General features: G+C 43.0%; 1 protein-coding gene across 1 annotated transcript; it reads left to right on the top strand.

Annotated features, from left to right (window-relative positions):
* Window positions 1-3,200: 3,200 nt before the first annotated feature.
* On the top strand, window positions 3,201-6,872 carry LOC147627080 (pentatricopeptide repeat-containing protein At5g27110-like). Its single transcript, XM_086815648.1, has 2 exons — window positions 3,201-3,467; window positions 3,772-6,872. The coding sequence occupies exon 2, from the start codon at window positions 3,895-3,897 to the stop codon at window positions 6,694-6,696; it is 2,802 nt and encodes a 933-aa protein (XP_086671774.1). The 5' UTR covers window positions 3,201-3,467; window positions 3,772-3,894; the 3' UTR covers window positions 6,697-6,872.
* The last annotated feature ends 7,346 nt before the right edge of the window (window positions 6,873-14,218 follow it).

Here is a 14,218-nt window from a genome sequence, read left to right as displayed (position 1 = left end):
TCCACTTTCCTGTCAGATCATGACCCCATTATCTTACTCTTGGACAATCGTGACAAAAAGGTGTACAACCAATGGTTTCACACTAATTCTGCTCTATTCAAGATGCCTATTGTCCAAGAGGAGGTGAAAAGAATTTGGACTGGCTTCTTCAGCTGTGGCCTCACTCCTACCAGGGCTTGGAGTCTGGCCATCAAATCTACCCATTCTCTGCTGATATGCATCAGAAAGGAGGTAACCAGAATTAGAAAAAACAAAAGAGAACTGATATGCCTCAAACTTAAGAAGTTGGAAGATGCTACAAACCAGGATGACCTCACAGCTCAAAAGGAGATCTAGGGCTAAAATGATGAGAGAGGAGGAGATCTCTCTACGGCATACCAACCTTTTTTTCAGAGATTGGTGGGCTGGGAAAGCTGATTTGCCAACCCTTGAGATGTTTAAAATGCTAAAAGTTAAACAAGCTAAGGACAAATTTCCTCATCTTCAAGATCCTAGTAACCCCCTCTGAGGAAGGGAACAAAACTAGAGTCTTCAACCACTTTAACAACATCTTTAGCAAAGGGGGGGAGATCTCAATTGCATTGCCATCATAAGACAGGCTAGAAAACCAACTATTCCAGATTGTATCTCTAAATCACTGGAAAACAATATCTCAAGAGAGGAAATGGGAAAGGCCATAGACAGTCTAAAGGTGAGGAAAAGCCCTGTTGTTGATGGTTTGCCCTCTGAATTCTATAAGACTTTCAAGGATATCCTGTTGTCTCCTTTATTAGCTATGTGGCAGGAGGCTATGTCTTTTGGGGCTCTTCCCTGTCAATTAATGAGGGCTAGATCAAACTAATCCACAAGAAAGTTGAGAAGGAGGACTTGACTAACTGGAGGCCCATCACCATGTTAAACTGTGCTTATAAAATATATGCAAAAGCCCTTACTCTGAGGCTGTCCAACCAGCTCAAAAACTGGATATCAGATAGGAACAGAAGGGCTTCATCAAAGGAAGATACATCCTGGATGCATTCATCACTCTATGGGAGGCCATGGAATATGCAGAAGAATCTAAACAAGATTACATCTTTTTCAAAATAGATTTTGATAAAGCATATGATAGGCTCAGTTGGCATTATGTATTGGAATCCCTTGAGAAAATGGGTGCAGGTCAACACTTTGTTCAAATGGTGAGTACCCTTTTTGGTAATGCCACTACAAGGGTTAATGTGAATGGTGTGCTCTTCCTAAATCCATCAGACGAGTGTCCCCCTTCTCTATGATATTGCTGCTGATGGACTAAATTGGCTGATTAAAGAGAGGTTGGATAAAGGAGAAATGAATGGAATTGCTCTCCCCAATGGTAAGCAACTATACACTAAAATGTTTCTTGATGACACCAATGCCATAGTTGCCAACAATGAGCAAAGAATAAGAAGCTTCTGGAAGTTTCTAGACATCTACTACAGAGCAACTGGATCTGTTATTAACTGCAAGAAAACTAGGATAAGGACCCTTATTGAAAAGCCTCCTGAATGGTTGATCCAAGCTGGATGTAATACATTGGAGAATGGTGTGATCTTCAGACTACTGGGCATTCCTATGGGGTTCAGAGTCACTCTCAAGCAAAGATGGCAATGGGTGTTAAACAGAATTGAAGGCAAACTCAACAGATGGAAGAAAAGACAACTCAATCTTGGAGGCAGAAAGATGGTAATCAACCACTTCATCATCCCTTCTGTCATCTATTTCCTAAGGTGCTGGAGACCCCCTGAATTTGATTTACTGAAATTCATAAGATTGTGTAGGAATTTCTTGTGGGGAGGGGACCCCTGGATTTAAAAAATCCCTAAAGTTAGGTGGGACTGGTGTTGTTTGGAAACTAACAAAGGAGGTCTAGGCCTCAAGGATGTTACTAATCTTGCTGACAAATTAGCAGCTAAATGGATATTGAGAAGCTTCCTCCACCCCTCTGATGATTGGGCTTGGCTAATCAATAGGAACTTTGACCAATTCCAACTCAAGCACTTCCCCAAATGGAAGAACCTCCTCCCACTCACAATCATGGGGCAAGTAAATTTCATATACAACCTGCTGGTAGCCAGTTTGTATCATCTCTTTGGTCTGCTTGTAATGTTGTAAAGGCGGAACTCGTCTTATCTGAGAAACCTAGTTACACTTGGGGAGTCCATATGGTAGAGATTCCCTCTGGTGGCCTTGCATTCCCCTCCCTCCAGTTGATGGTGCCCAGGCTGAGTGTGCTCTTAGGATGCACAGGATTGGTATATGAAGTTGGTGGGATATTTGGGACTGGGACAATAAGTCCTGGATGTCCAGAGCTGATCTGATCAGAGTGTACAATGTGTCTAATGTAGAGCTTGACCTTATTGGGGAAAGGATCAGTTTGCGGAGCATTACTGATACCTAGCTGCTTTCAATCAGAGATCTGCCACACCCCAAAGCATTCCAGTGGAAGACTCAGGTTGATATCTTTCCCATTCCCCCCAAACTGTGTACCCCCCTATTCTCACTGCAAACTAAACAAGAGATGAGGAGTATGTATGAACAAATCTCAATGGTGCTTTTTGTTTGGTAAGCTGTGGAACAAATATGTGGAGCCTAAGAAAGTCTCCCTGGCATGCACAGAGCTCTTTGGACACAACAAAAAACCCTCATAATAAATGTTGGAGATGGGAAATTTCACAGATGCCATGAGTTGGAGGATGACATGCACATCTTCATTCAATGTCCCCTTACAAAAATGTGCTTTAATGCCTTGGCCAGATGCATTCAAAATTGGAATGGTTACTCCTTAGGCTGGAAAAAAATTGTTTCTAGGATAAAGCATTGGGTGCACCATGGAGTTTGGGCAGTTTTGAGAATTGAAATGCTATGGTGTATTTGGTTACATAGACTTGAGGTCATGTTTAACAACAATCCTACTAACAACATCTGGCTGAAAGAGAAATCGGTTCATGCAGGTGAAAGATACATACAAAGGAGGCTGAAGGATCTGGACTCACAGTTAGAGACAGCAAGTGGACCAGCTGAATAAAGCAATTCAGGAACTGTTGATGATAAGAGAGACTATCATTTCCAAAGATATTGTGCTTATTAGAGCTCATTATATGTTGTAACTTCTTTCTCTGATCTCTTAATATAAGAAGCCTTTATTTGGAAAACAATAGCAGATTAGCCACCAAACTTTAAAAAAAAGGAAAAAAGGAAAATGGAATGTGGTTTGTGTGTTTGAATGGATATTTTTGTGCAACTTGTTTTTATTTTTTGAAGCAGCGTTTTTCAAAGCTTTGCCATTGCCACTATTAACAGCCCGTGTCGTTTATTCAGTTGGTAGCAGGCAGACAAAATTCCTCTGTGGACGCTCATCCACTTTCCAAGCTATGGCTGGCCTCAAGCAGATTCGGGAGAAGTTGCTGTCTCTCATGCCGGACATGTCCATTGATGCCACGGCTTCTTACAAGGTAGCCAAAGTTTCTCTCTTTTTTAAGCAGATTAGGGGTTTTCTGTCAAGTTCTCACAATACATGTCAAGAGTATCTCAAATTGCACAATCGGAGAGTGCTAAGGCCTTGTATGAATGTGTGAGGCTGCATAGCTTATCATTGGGTCTTTCCCTGGGACATAGTTGTAACCTAGTGCCAGGGTTTTTGCGCGGTTTTTTATTAGGGTTTTTTTTCGTGAAGCTCTTAGGATGAACAACCAAGCTATACTGTATTTCCAAACTAATCTTAGCAGCTGGCTGTGATTTTTGTGCTGCATTTTTCAGTTTCTTTGCCTTAGGAGTTTCAAAATGCTGGAAGAAGGGCTCGTGATTCCCAACAAGACCACCTATGTCAATGTTCTTGCAGCATGTGTAATAGTTGATTCAAAAATGAAAAGGTCGTAGGGCATGGTGACCTCTGTAGAACAGCCCCAGCAGTCTCTCTCACCCTTAGTGGTTGACCAGCCAATCTCTTCTACAGGAGGGATTCACCAAGCACAGCAGCTGCAGCAGCAACAGCCCATGGCCCGGACACATCAAGGTCTTCCTATACCTGTAGCTCAGCATCTTCACCAGCAACAGCTGCAATCAAACCAGCAGGGTTTACTCCAGCAGCAGCAGCAAGCGGTGCAACAGTTGAAACAACTGGGGGCAGAGGTTGTGTTGCAGCAGCAATTGCAGCCTCAGCTTGGTCAGAGGCAACAACAACAACAACAACAACAGCAACAGCAACAGCAGCTTCAGCTGGGTGCTCAACAAGCTCCACATCTTCACCAACAGGTTCTGAGTCATCAACAAGCCCAGTCTAACCAGCAGGTATTATCTCAGGCTGTTAATCAGCCGTCACAGGCCTCTAGTCAAGCTGTGGGTTTGCAGCTTGAGGCTGTTAATCAATCCATAGCTGCTGGTCAGCAGCAACAGCAGCAATCGGGGCTATTTCAATCTCAGGTTTATCAAATACATGCAAAGTCACAAGTCCTCCTGCAGCAGCACCAGCAAACAATGCAGCTTCAGCAAGTAGAGCTTCTGCAGCTTCACTGGAAGCAGCAGCAGTCGCAAGTGCAGCACCAGGTTCCCATTTCACGAGAAATTGTTTACTGTCTCCTGCAGGAGTGCACTAGAAAGAAAGATCTGGCAGCGGGCAGGCAAGTGCGGTCCCTAATGATCAGCAGTGGGCTTATTTCCATTGCTGTTCTTGGGGACTTCCTCATTCGCTTGTTCACTTCATGTGGAAGTTTGCAGGAAGCAGATGAAGTATTCTGCAAGATTCCAATGCCAACTGCATATACATGGAACGCAATAATACTGGCACATGCGAGGCTGGGAGATGGATTTAGGGCTCTTGAGCTTTATCATGAAATGCAGGAGAAGGGCATGGACCCTGATAAAGTAACATTCTCATGCAGCTTGAAAGCATGTGTCAGTGTAGATGCCATTGAACAAGGTAGGGCAATACATAGTCAAATTATAGTTAAAGGATTCAAATTGGATGTGGTTGTTGGAAGCACACTAGTTGATATGTATGCTAAATGTGGCAGCATAGAGGAGGCCCGCAAAGTATTTGATAGTTTGCCAAATCAGAATGTTGTTTCATGGGGCGCAATGATTGCAGGATATGTCAATCAAAGGCATGGTGTTCTTGCTCTTGAATTGTTTGAACAAATGCAGCAAGAGGGTGTTAAACCAGATAAAATGATAATTTCTTGCATCTTAAAAGCATGTGGCAGCATACGAGCTATTGGCCATGGAAAACTCATTCTTGATAGAGTTCGCAAAAGTGGATTTGAACTCGACATGGTTCTACAGAACACAGTAGTTGACATGTATGCAAAATGTGGTGAGCTTCAAGAGGCTCGTGAAGCATTTGATAAACTGCCAAAAAAGAGTATGGTTTCATGGGGTGCCATGATTACAGGCTATGCACAGTATGGGCATGGCCTTGCTGCTCTTGAACTCTTTGAGAGAATGCTAGAGGAAGATTTAAGACCTGACAAAGTCCTATTCCTCTCGATATTTAAAGCTTGTGGCAACATTTGTGCTATTAAGCAAGGCAGACAGATACATGATCAGTTCATAAAAAGTGAATGGGATGTGGATGTGGTTATGGGGAGTGTGCTGGTTGACATGTATGCAAAATTTGGAAGCGTAGAGGAGGCACATGCAGTTTTTGATGTAATTCCAAGTCGAAACATAGTTGCATGGTCTGCAATGATCGCTGGATATACCCAGCATGGGCAGGGTTTTGTTGCTCTCAAGCTTTTTGAGAGAATGCAACAGGAGGACATTACACCAGATAGAGTTACATATTTGTGCATCTTGAGAGCATGTGGCAGCGTCGGAGCCTTAGGTCAGGCCAGGTTGATACACGCGAAGATCATTGGCACTAGTCTAGAGTTAGATGTAGTTATTGCAAGCACACTTCTGGATGCGTATGCCAAGTGTAGTAGCCTTGACGAGGCACGTAAAGTCTTCGACACTTTGCCAATGCGGGATATGGTATCATGGTGTGCAATGGTTGCAGGATATGGTCGAGATGGAAACTGCAGGTTGGCTGGGCAATGTCTCATCGACATGCAACTCGATGGTTTGAATCCAAATAGCGTGATTTTTTCCAGTGTTTTGGCCGCTTGCAGGCATGCTGGTCTGCTGGAGGAAGGTTGTTGTTACTTCAGATGCATGAGAGAAGACCATGATATTGCACCAAACCTCGAGCACTACAGTTGTATGATTGACCTGCTAGGCCGTGCTGGACACCTGGAGGCAGCGGAAGATATGCTTCAGAGTATGCCAGAATCCCCAAACAATGTACTTTGGATGGCTCTGCTCACTTGCTGCAGAACACACAGTAATATGGAACTAGCACAAAGGTGTTTTCAAAAAACAGTTGAAGTAGACCCCACCAACGCATCGGCATATATGCTTATGTCAAGCATGTATTGTGATGCTCACATGTGGGAGGACGTCGACAGAATACAGGAGCTGAAGAAAAATGCAGGTGCTTACAAGACGCCTGGAATGGCATGGGTTGAGGTGAATAAGGAGGTTCATGAATTTATAGTGGGTGGCAATCATCACCCAAGGAGTAATGAAATGTATTCAAAGCTGAAGAGAGTAAGTAGGTTAGCAGGGAAAAGTGAATATTTACCAAATTTGGACCTAGTGCTAGAGACAAAGTTGAATGAGCTGCCTAGCAGTGCATGGGCAATGTGAGGATGTAGATATAGCAAAGTAGCTCCATCTTTACATTTTCCTTGAGAGCCTTATACACTGTTGTTATATTATGCCTTAAACCATTTTTTGGTTCAAAGAGGGAACAATACAGTATTCTTATATGTACATGTACATTTCTACAAGACTGTAGACACAATTTTGAGAGGTTCACATCATCTGAGTGACTGCTGACACATTCATCAATCAGGATTTGTGCCATTATTTAAGTTTTTGAATGGATTACTTATCTTGTCAAAACAATGCCCACGAGGGATGAGCTATACATAGTGTTGCTGCCAGCCAGTGAAAATACTTTTTCAAGCAAGCAAGCCTCGAGAGCTTTAAGAGAAGTCCGCATTGTTGCCATAAACTCTATACCCAAAGGAGGATGGAGACTAGTATAGTAGGTCCTTCCTCATCCAGGGCAAGTGCACACATTTTGTGAAGCTCTGCCTTCTGCGGTCTCAGCATATGACTTGCTCATATAGTGCTATGATTGTCAACTTGCTCATATAGTGCTATGATTGTCAACTTGACCACCTCTTCCTCTAGCTGCCTCAGTGTGCTAAACAAGCAAGCAGGAGGAACTGTTCTTTTTGTTGCTTGATTTATGTGTATGTAGCAATTGAATCACCACTATTCATCTTAAGCTCCTTTATAAGGCCATGTTACATGTGCTACTGCATAACTGATAGCAAAGTTTCCTGCAAGATGGCCCAAACTTTACCTATAACAGCCAGGTAGAAGATTAGGGTTGGTGCAAGGTGAAATTTAATGTATGTATGAGCTTTAATGGATAAGGAAATGACTTTGGATAATTTTTTGGAGGGGTTTTTTTGCTGATAGCACCAGATAATGTGCATTGGAAAAGCAGCCTGTGGCTATTCTCATTGTGAAATGGTGAGGTGCGCCATTTTCGTTTGGAAAGAATTTTGAGGTGGCAGCATCTTGTGTATGTTCCATGGAATAATCCTCTTGATAAATGGCTCATCACTTCTGAATATCTAAAGTGCTTCACAAGGACATCTCAATCACTCTAAAATTCAAGGTCAAGGTTATTGGCTAGATTCGATTACTTGTCCAAATCTATGTTAAGGGTGGGTAATGCTATTAGTCAAATCTTATAAATGGATGTGAATTCTTAGATTTGGTCTCTCATTCAAATCCATGTGATGGGTGTTAATTCTATGTATTTGGGTAATTGTCCAAATCTTATGTATGAATATAAACTTTATGTGGTCTTATTGACATATCCAATTGATCAACTATATGCAAGGATTAAATTTGAACAAGTGTCCAAATCTTTGTTTGGGATATCAATCAAAAAATAACATGGCATATATTTCACTTTATAACAATGAACGAATTATGATCTAATGAACATGGCATTTGTTTCACTTTATTAACAATGAACAAATTATAATGTAGTCACTTTTCATTATAATGTAGTCACTTTTCATTATCAAATTATGATGCAGTCAAGTTAGCTATGCAATAGTGTCTTTGAATTTGAAAAAATAAAATAGAAGTTCTTCTACTAAGTCAAGATCATAAGTAACATATATACAAATCTAACTGACGATATTTGCAAAGCGTTTACTTACATATATATCACAATGGAAAAAGCTATCCTACCAATAAAATGAGAACTAAGTGTGCTTTTTAAACACCTATTGTGTCTAGCTTATCGATAAGAAGTTGATCAATAAAGTCTAACATTTCTCCTTCATGCTCCTTTATAAGTATAGCTATATGCTCTGGTGTGGGGTCTTCTATCTCAAAAGCTAGAAGTTGATCAATAAAGGCTAACATTCCTCCTTCATGCTTCTTTATATGCTCTGGTGTGGGACCTTCTATCAAAAGCTGCTTATTTGTAAACATAAAATCCTTTCCTTGCTTTGTGATTCTAGCCTATGAACTGATTTTAAGATTCCCCTCAACAAAGCTTGAACACATTGATTTCATCTTATGTAATTTTTGTAAACTTAGAACTATTGCCACTGTCTTCCATTTGTTTGCAAGAGCCATTCTACATACACTTTCCAATGCGAATACATCAAAAAATTATGCATCCTCCCTACAAAAAGATCGTATAGTTATAGAAATAACATCTTCCACTTTAGTGATAGTCTGTGTGCACTAGCTTGCTCTTCATGTGCATTTGAGTCACCATTGTCACGATCACTATATCCAAAATACATGGTCTATGCTCCAAATCTTGGTAGCGTGACGATTATCCATGAATTCCTTCTCTTTGCTCACTAATACATGCGCCAAAAAAGTATTGATTGATCCATCCACATGATTTGTATTAAGAGGATTAATATCCATGCTACTAATTGCTAGCTTGTATTTCACATTTACCTTCTCTCGAGCCCTCTCAAGGCTACAAGTTCCTTGAATGTTACAAATGTGATGAGGACGAATCGTGCAGGTTAGTAGTAGTTTTAACAATCCATGCAACATCATCTCAAACATGTTTGAGCTTTCAATCCCTCTCAAGGCTACAAGTTGCTTGAATGTTTCAAATGCGATGATGAGGACTAATTGTGCAGGTTAGCAACAACTAGTTTTAACAATCCATGCAACATCAGAGCTCAAACCTGTTTGAGCTCTCAATCCCTCTCAAGGATACAAGTTGCTTGAATGTCACAAATGCGATGAGGACGAATTGTGCAAGTTAGCAACTATTTTTAACAATCCATGCAACATCATCTCAAACATGTTTGAGCTCCATGCCATGTTACAAACCCCATAAACTACATCAATCACCACTGTGCCAATGGTAAATTGGTTCTTTGAATGTGTTGCATATGAACTCCATCCCTTCTATGTCTGGCTCGACTTGGTATACACTCCAAGAATACCTATCAGAATGTAAACTAGTTCCCTCCTTTTGGTTTATAATCCACTGAATGTATGCTTGTGCTGATGGAGGCAATGCATCTTTATGATCCCTACGAGCAAGCTTCTTTTTTAGCCACATTTGACTTGATTCAACTATCTTAAAGTTATATATTTTCCTATGTGTAGGGCAAATGACATCTCAGTTTTCTCATAGAAAATGTCTTAGATGGGGCTATAGGGAAGATAAATGCAACCCATGAGGAAGATGTGTGCCATGGAGAAATACTTGGGAAAGACCACATCTTTGCGAGCATTGACAAATGCTTCAACCATGACGTTTCAATACTATTACCAACTTTAGATGAAAGCAAATTAGTCGATGTAGTCAGCAACATTGTCAAGTGTGGTGTAAGCATTCTCTAGAGAGATTGGGTGTAGCACCTAACATTCAAGAAGATTTGGGTTCAGGAGAAAATGTTGCCAAGTTACACAATATATGTGTGTATGAGTGGGTGAGTGTGTGTGTGTGTGTGTGTGTGTGTGTGTGTGTGTGTGTGTGTGTGTGTGTGTGTGTGTGTGTGTGTGTGTGTGTGTAACATACAATATGGTGTGTGTATGTGCATGCGCGCACACACACACACACACATACACATATACACATATACACACACATATGTATATACATGCATACACACACATATGCATATACATGCATACACACACACACGTACGCGTACCCACACGTGCGTGCGTGCGTGCATGTGTGTGTGTGTGCGTGTGTGTGTGTGTGTGTGTTAACCACATATTGGTTAACATATTCCTACGATAACTATGTCCGCACACTTATGTAATGGGCGCCAGTATTATATTGTAAATCTCTTCATTTGATGAGGGAAACGTCCTAAAGACACTCCCAAGTATTGAGCTTCGAAGGACAGAGGATCTTGGTCAATTAGCCAAACCATCGAGAAAAGCCTTGTAACTATGTTTTGGGCACCCCGGGTCACTTACTCCAAGGCTAGCGGGCAAAAGGCTTGGAACTATAAAAGCCAATTTCTATTGTTTGTAACCCATCCTCCCATTTGTGCAATAGAAGTGGAGTGTTCTCTCTCCCTCTCTCTTGCAACTCTAATCTACCATGTGTGGTGTGCTTAGGGTTAGGGTTTGTAAGTGACCCATGTGGGCAAAAAAATTAAACTTCTGCTGCCAAAGTTCCACGGTGTTGGATACCTCGTATTCCACATAGAGGTCTTTAACCAAATCTGTCAGCATTTGAAATTTTCAATGATGCAACCAAAGTTCATCTCCTATGGCTCAGCCTTAAAGGCAAGGTAGTGCAATGGTTCCAATCCTTGGAACCTCGGCACAAAAGCACTTTCAAAGCAGTGAGAGAGGCCTTCATTCTTGGCTTTGCACTCTACGAGCCTAAATGGAGCCCCATCATCCAACTATTCCAATTGGAAAAAAAAACTAGAGGAAACCTTATGCAACATCGCACACATCAAGTACCTCGATTCGAATTGCGAAGAGATGGAAAACTCGAGTGCCAAGCACTTCATGGACCGGTTCCTCTCTTGGGCTTGCACAATGCAAGGCTTCACGACCACATGTTGGTCAAGGACCCCTCCACCTTTGATCGGGCCTGCATCAAATGGGTGACCTTTCTTGATGACAACATGCGAGAAAGCTATTCCACACAATTGGCCACCGCGCCAATGACAACCCAAAGCTCATTTGCTACATTACCTTCCTCTCCTCCTGGGCACCAAGCCTTACTGGTGGCACCACCCCCAACTAACTCCTCACACAGAGTGTGCCACCATGACCTTCTCTGTTAACACATGGCGGACATGGCGACGTACTATATTTTACGTCATTAATTTAAATATTCTGAGTCATGGGCCGGGCTTGTCGGCACCATATGTTAAGGATGAAGGGATTGGGTGATCGCCGATGAGAGGCGCACCTTGGATATCAGTAGGATAAGGGTTAGGGTCGGCCGGCCATGTATGGGCGCCCAAGTGTGAACGGCCAAGTCACCTATATGAGTCAAATGTAACCCTAAAATCCTCATTCTCATGTGTTGTGAATACAAGAGTGCTCTTGCCTTATCTCCTTGGTTTCCTTCTCCTGCGTGTGTGAGAGAGAGAGAGAGTGAGAGTGAGAGAGCGATCGAGCGCACTGTGTAGCGGCACGGCGGCGCGGCGGAGAGGCGGTAGAGCGGCGACGGCAGCTCCTCCTTCACGGCTGCGACGCGGGAATCCTTCAAGGCGGCAGTTAAGCGGTGAGTGACACACCTTTTGCATTCTGTTTTGAGCTTCCTTCCCTGGTTGTATGCTTGCAGCCATCTGTGGCTCGCATACGGTGTCTGGCAAGTCCCCAGCTACGACCTGTGCGGTAAAAGCGCACATTTTTGGCGCCGCTGCCGGGGAGTTGCCCTGCACCAAGCTCCAGTTTGCAGCTCGGCTGCTGCGTGAAGTTTAATCTACACTGTAGGAAAGGCGTCTGTGTTGCTGTTGAGGTGTTTCTGTGGTTTTCAATCTCTGTTTCTGCAATTTGTCTTCTGTATTCCTGTTTCTTTTGTTATATTTTCGCTCCGCGTGTGGGCGTACGTTCTGTTATCTGGTTTCTGCGTGTGAGAGGGATTTTTGAATCCCCAGATCTGTGTGTGCGAATTGCACCGCGGCCAAGGTTGAACCCTAAGGAAACCCTAGAAAACTTATCTCACAAAAAAAATAGAAAATAAAAAATAAAAAAATTATAAAAAATAAAAAAGAAAGAACCAAACATGTGGAGAGGAAAGATTTTCTAATTGGAGAAAAAAATCTTGAAAAGAAAGAACACCAATCGACCCACGGCCCCGGTCTCGGTCTCGGTCTCGGTCTTTTGATATATATATATAGGAGAGTGAGCCTCCATAGCTTTCTCTCAAGTGAGAGCTTATGGGAAGTCGTGCCCTATATGTAGCCCACTCCCCAAGGAGTAAAGTGAGCATGTGGGATAAAGCCCTCACCCTTTCCTCCACAAGCAAATAGGCTTTTGCCCCTTCCCCCCAAGGGAAACGGACTGTTTTGAGGATTACAGGAGCTCTAGATAGGCGAACACGGTGCTGTAAAGCACACTAGGACCCTTTAAACGATACGCTCGTTTCGAGCTATCATACGCCCTAGTCCAAGTTCGACCGTAAGTAAGGGGGTCAAAAACGGGTTAAAAACAACACAAAAACAAGTAAAAACGGGGTGCGAAACACCTAAGAAACCACTCGTGTGAGTTTCAAGGGTAGTTACCAACACACGTAGGGTACCCACGTCACATGCATCTACGTTCTGGTCGGGTGCTAGAGCCTGAACCACTAGAAAGCGTTTCAGTCTACGCAGGCTCACACCATCCCTCCACGTTGGCATCTTGGCCTTCGGTTGGAACCCAAGGGAGTGCAACCCAAGATCCACGAATAGTGGATAGTGACTCATCCTCTGACTCAGAAGCCATGGAAGGGCACCCTACCAAGAACCCTGAGGAGACAAGCCAAAACATGCCAGTGTGGGCCCCACAACCCGGATCTAGCATGTTTAGTCGTCTAATAGAGACCTTTAGTAGAGCTACACGCTCTGAACATGCGACAAGCGAAGTAAATGAGGAAGGAGGGGTAGTAAATTCGCCATTCACATCTTATGTAGACCCTACCCTCCCAAAGAGTGTCCATGTGGATATTCTACCTACTTCGTTTAATGAGGGCCCTACTGAGCTACCACATTCCGATGCTCTTCCTAAAGTAGAGGTCCCTAGAAGCCAATCCATAAGAAGTGACATTGCGTCCACTTCAAGAGAACCGTTTGGCACACCAAGTCTAGATGGGATATTTCTCAATGAAAATTGGGAATATGATCTACACACAGAGACTCTAACTGACCTATACACAGGTTACACATACCATGTAGGTTGGTTAGAAGTCCTACGATCTACATCTAGCGCTACTAATCTAGAGGAGCAACAACACATGATATGTGAGGTGATTCATAGAATTATCCAAATTGAGAGGCAAAATAGGGGAGTGAACTTAGTTTCCACTGGCCCTATGAGATTTTTGGATACGAGCAAGGCAAAACAACCAACCCTATCACAATTGGAGACTCCCTCGGTGAGTCCCATAGACCCTTCGTATGTTGTTTCGCCTGGAGTCTCAATGCAGGTTGAGCCCACGAGCAGTAACTTTAGTTTTCCAACCTTGGCTCAACTTTCCATTAACGAATCCACAATGCCGACCCCAATGATGAGCATGACAGAAAGCGCACCTGTTACCACTGTAGTTAGTACGACACCACTACCTAGTGGAACAGTACCTACAACAGTGCATGGTAGTGCCTATCGGCCTTATGTACCTATTGCTACTCATGCTCATGTAGCTCCTACGCCTCCTAGAATGCCAATGGCGTATGCTCCAAGACCGCCTTATCACCACCCTTATCCAAGAGGAGCTAGGCCTAGCCACATATCATATCCTACGTCATTTGCCAACCTACTCAGACCAACGCCAACTCCTATCAGCCAGGCTATCCCAGAAGTGCCTCCACCAACTATGCCTGCTCACTTAGGTGATCTCGCAGCATTTGCTCAGACGATCGGACGATCCATTGCAGAAAACATGCGGGGTATGCCTGAGAGAGAACCTAGAAGC

The sequence above is a fragment of the Cibotium barometz genome, chromosome 21 (genome assembly GCF_041138505.1).
Source record: "Cibotium barometz isolate CiBa-2024 chromosome 21, ASM4113850v1, whole genome shotgun sequence".
Lineage (NCBI taxonomy): Eukaryota > Viridiplantae > Streptophyta > Polypodiopsida > Cyatheales > Cibotiaceae > Cibotium > Cibotium barometz.
This window is presented reverse-complemented; position numbering and strand designations above follow the sequence as displayed.

Bases quoted from the DNA above. Each gene is read 5' to 3' on its own strand.
- LOC147627080 (XM_086815648.1), top strand. From the start codon at position 3,895: ATGGTGACCTCTGTAGAACAGCCCCAGCAGTCTCTCTCACCCTTAGTG.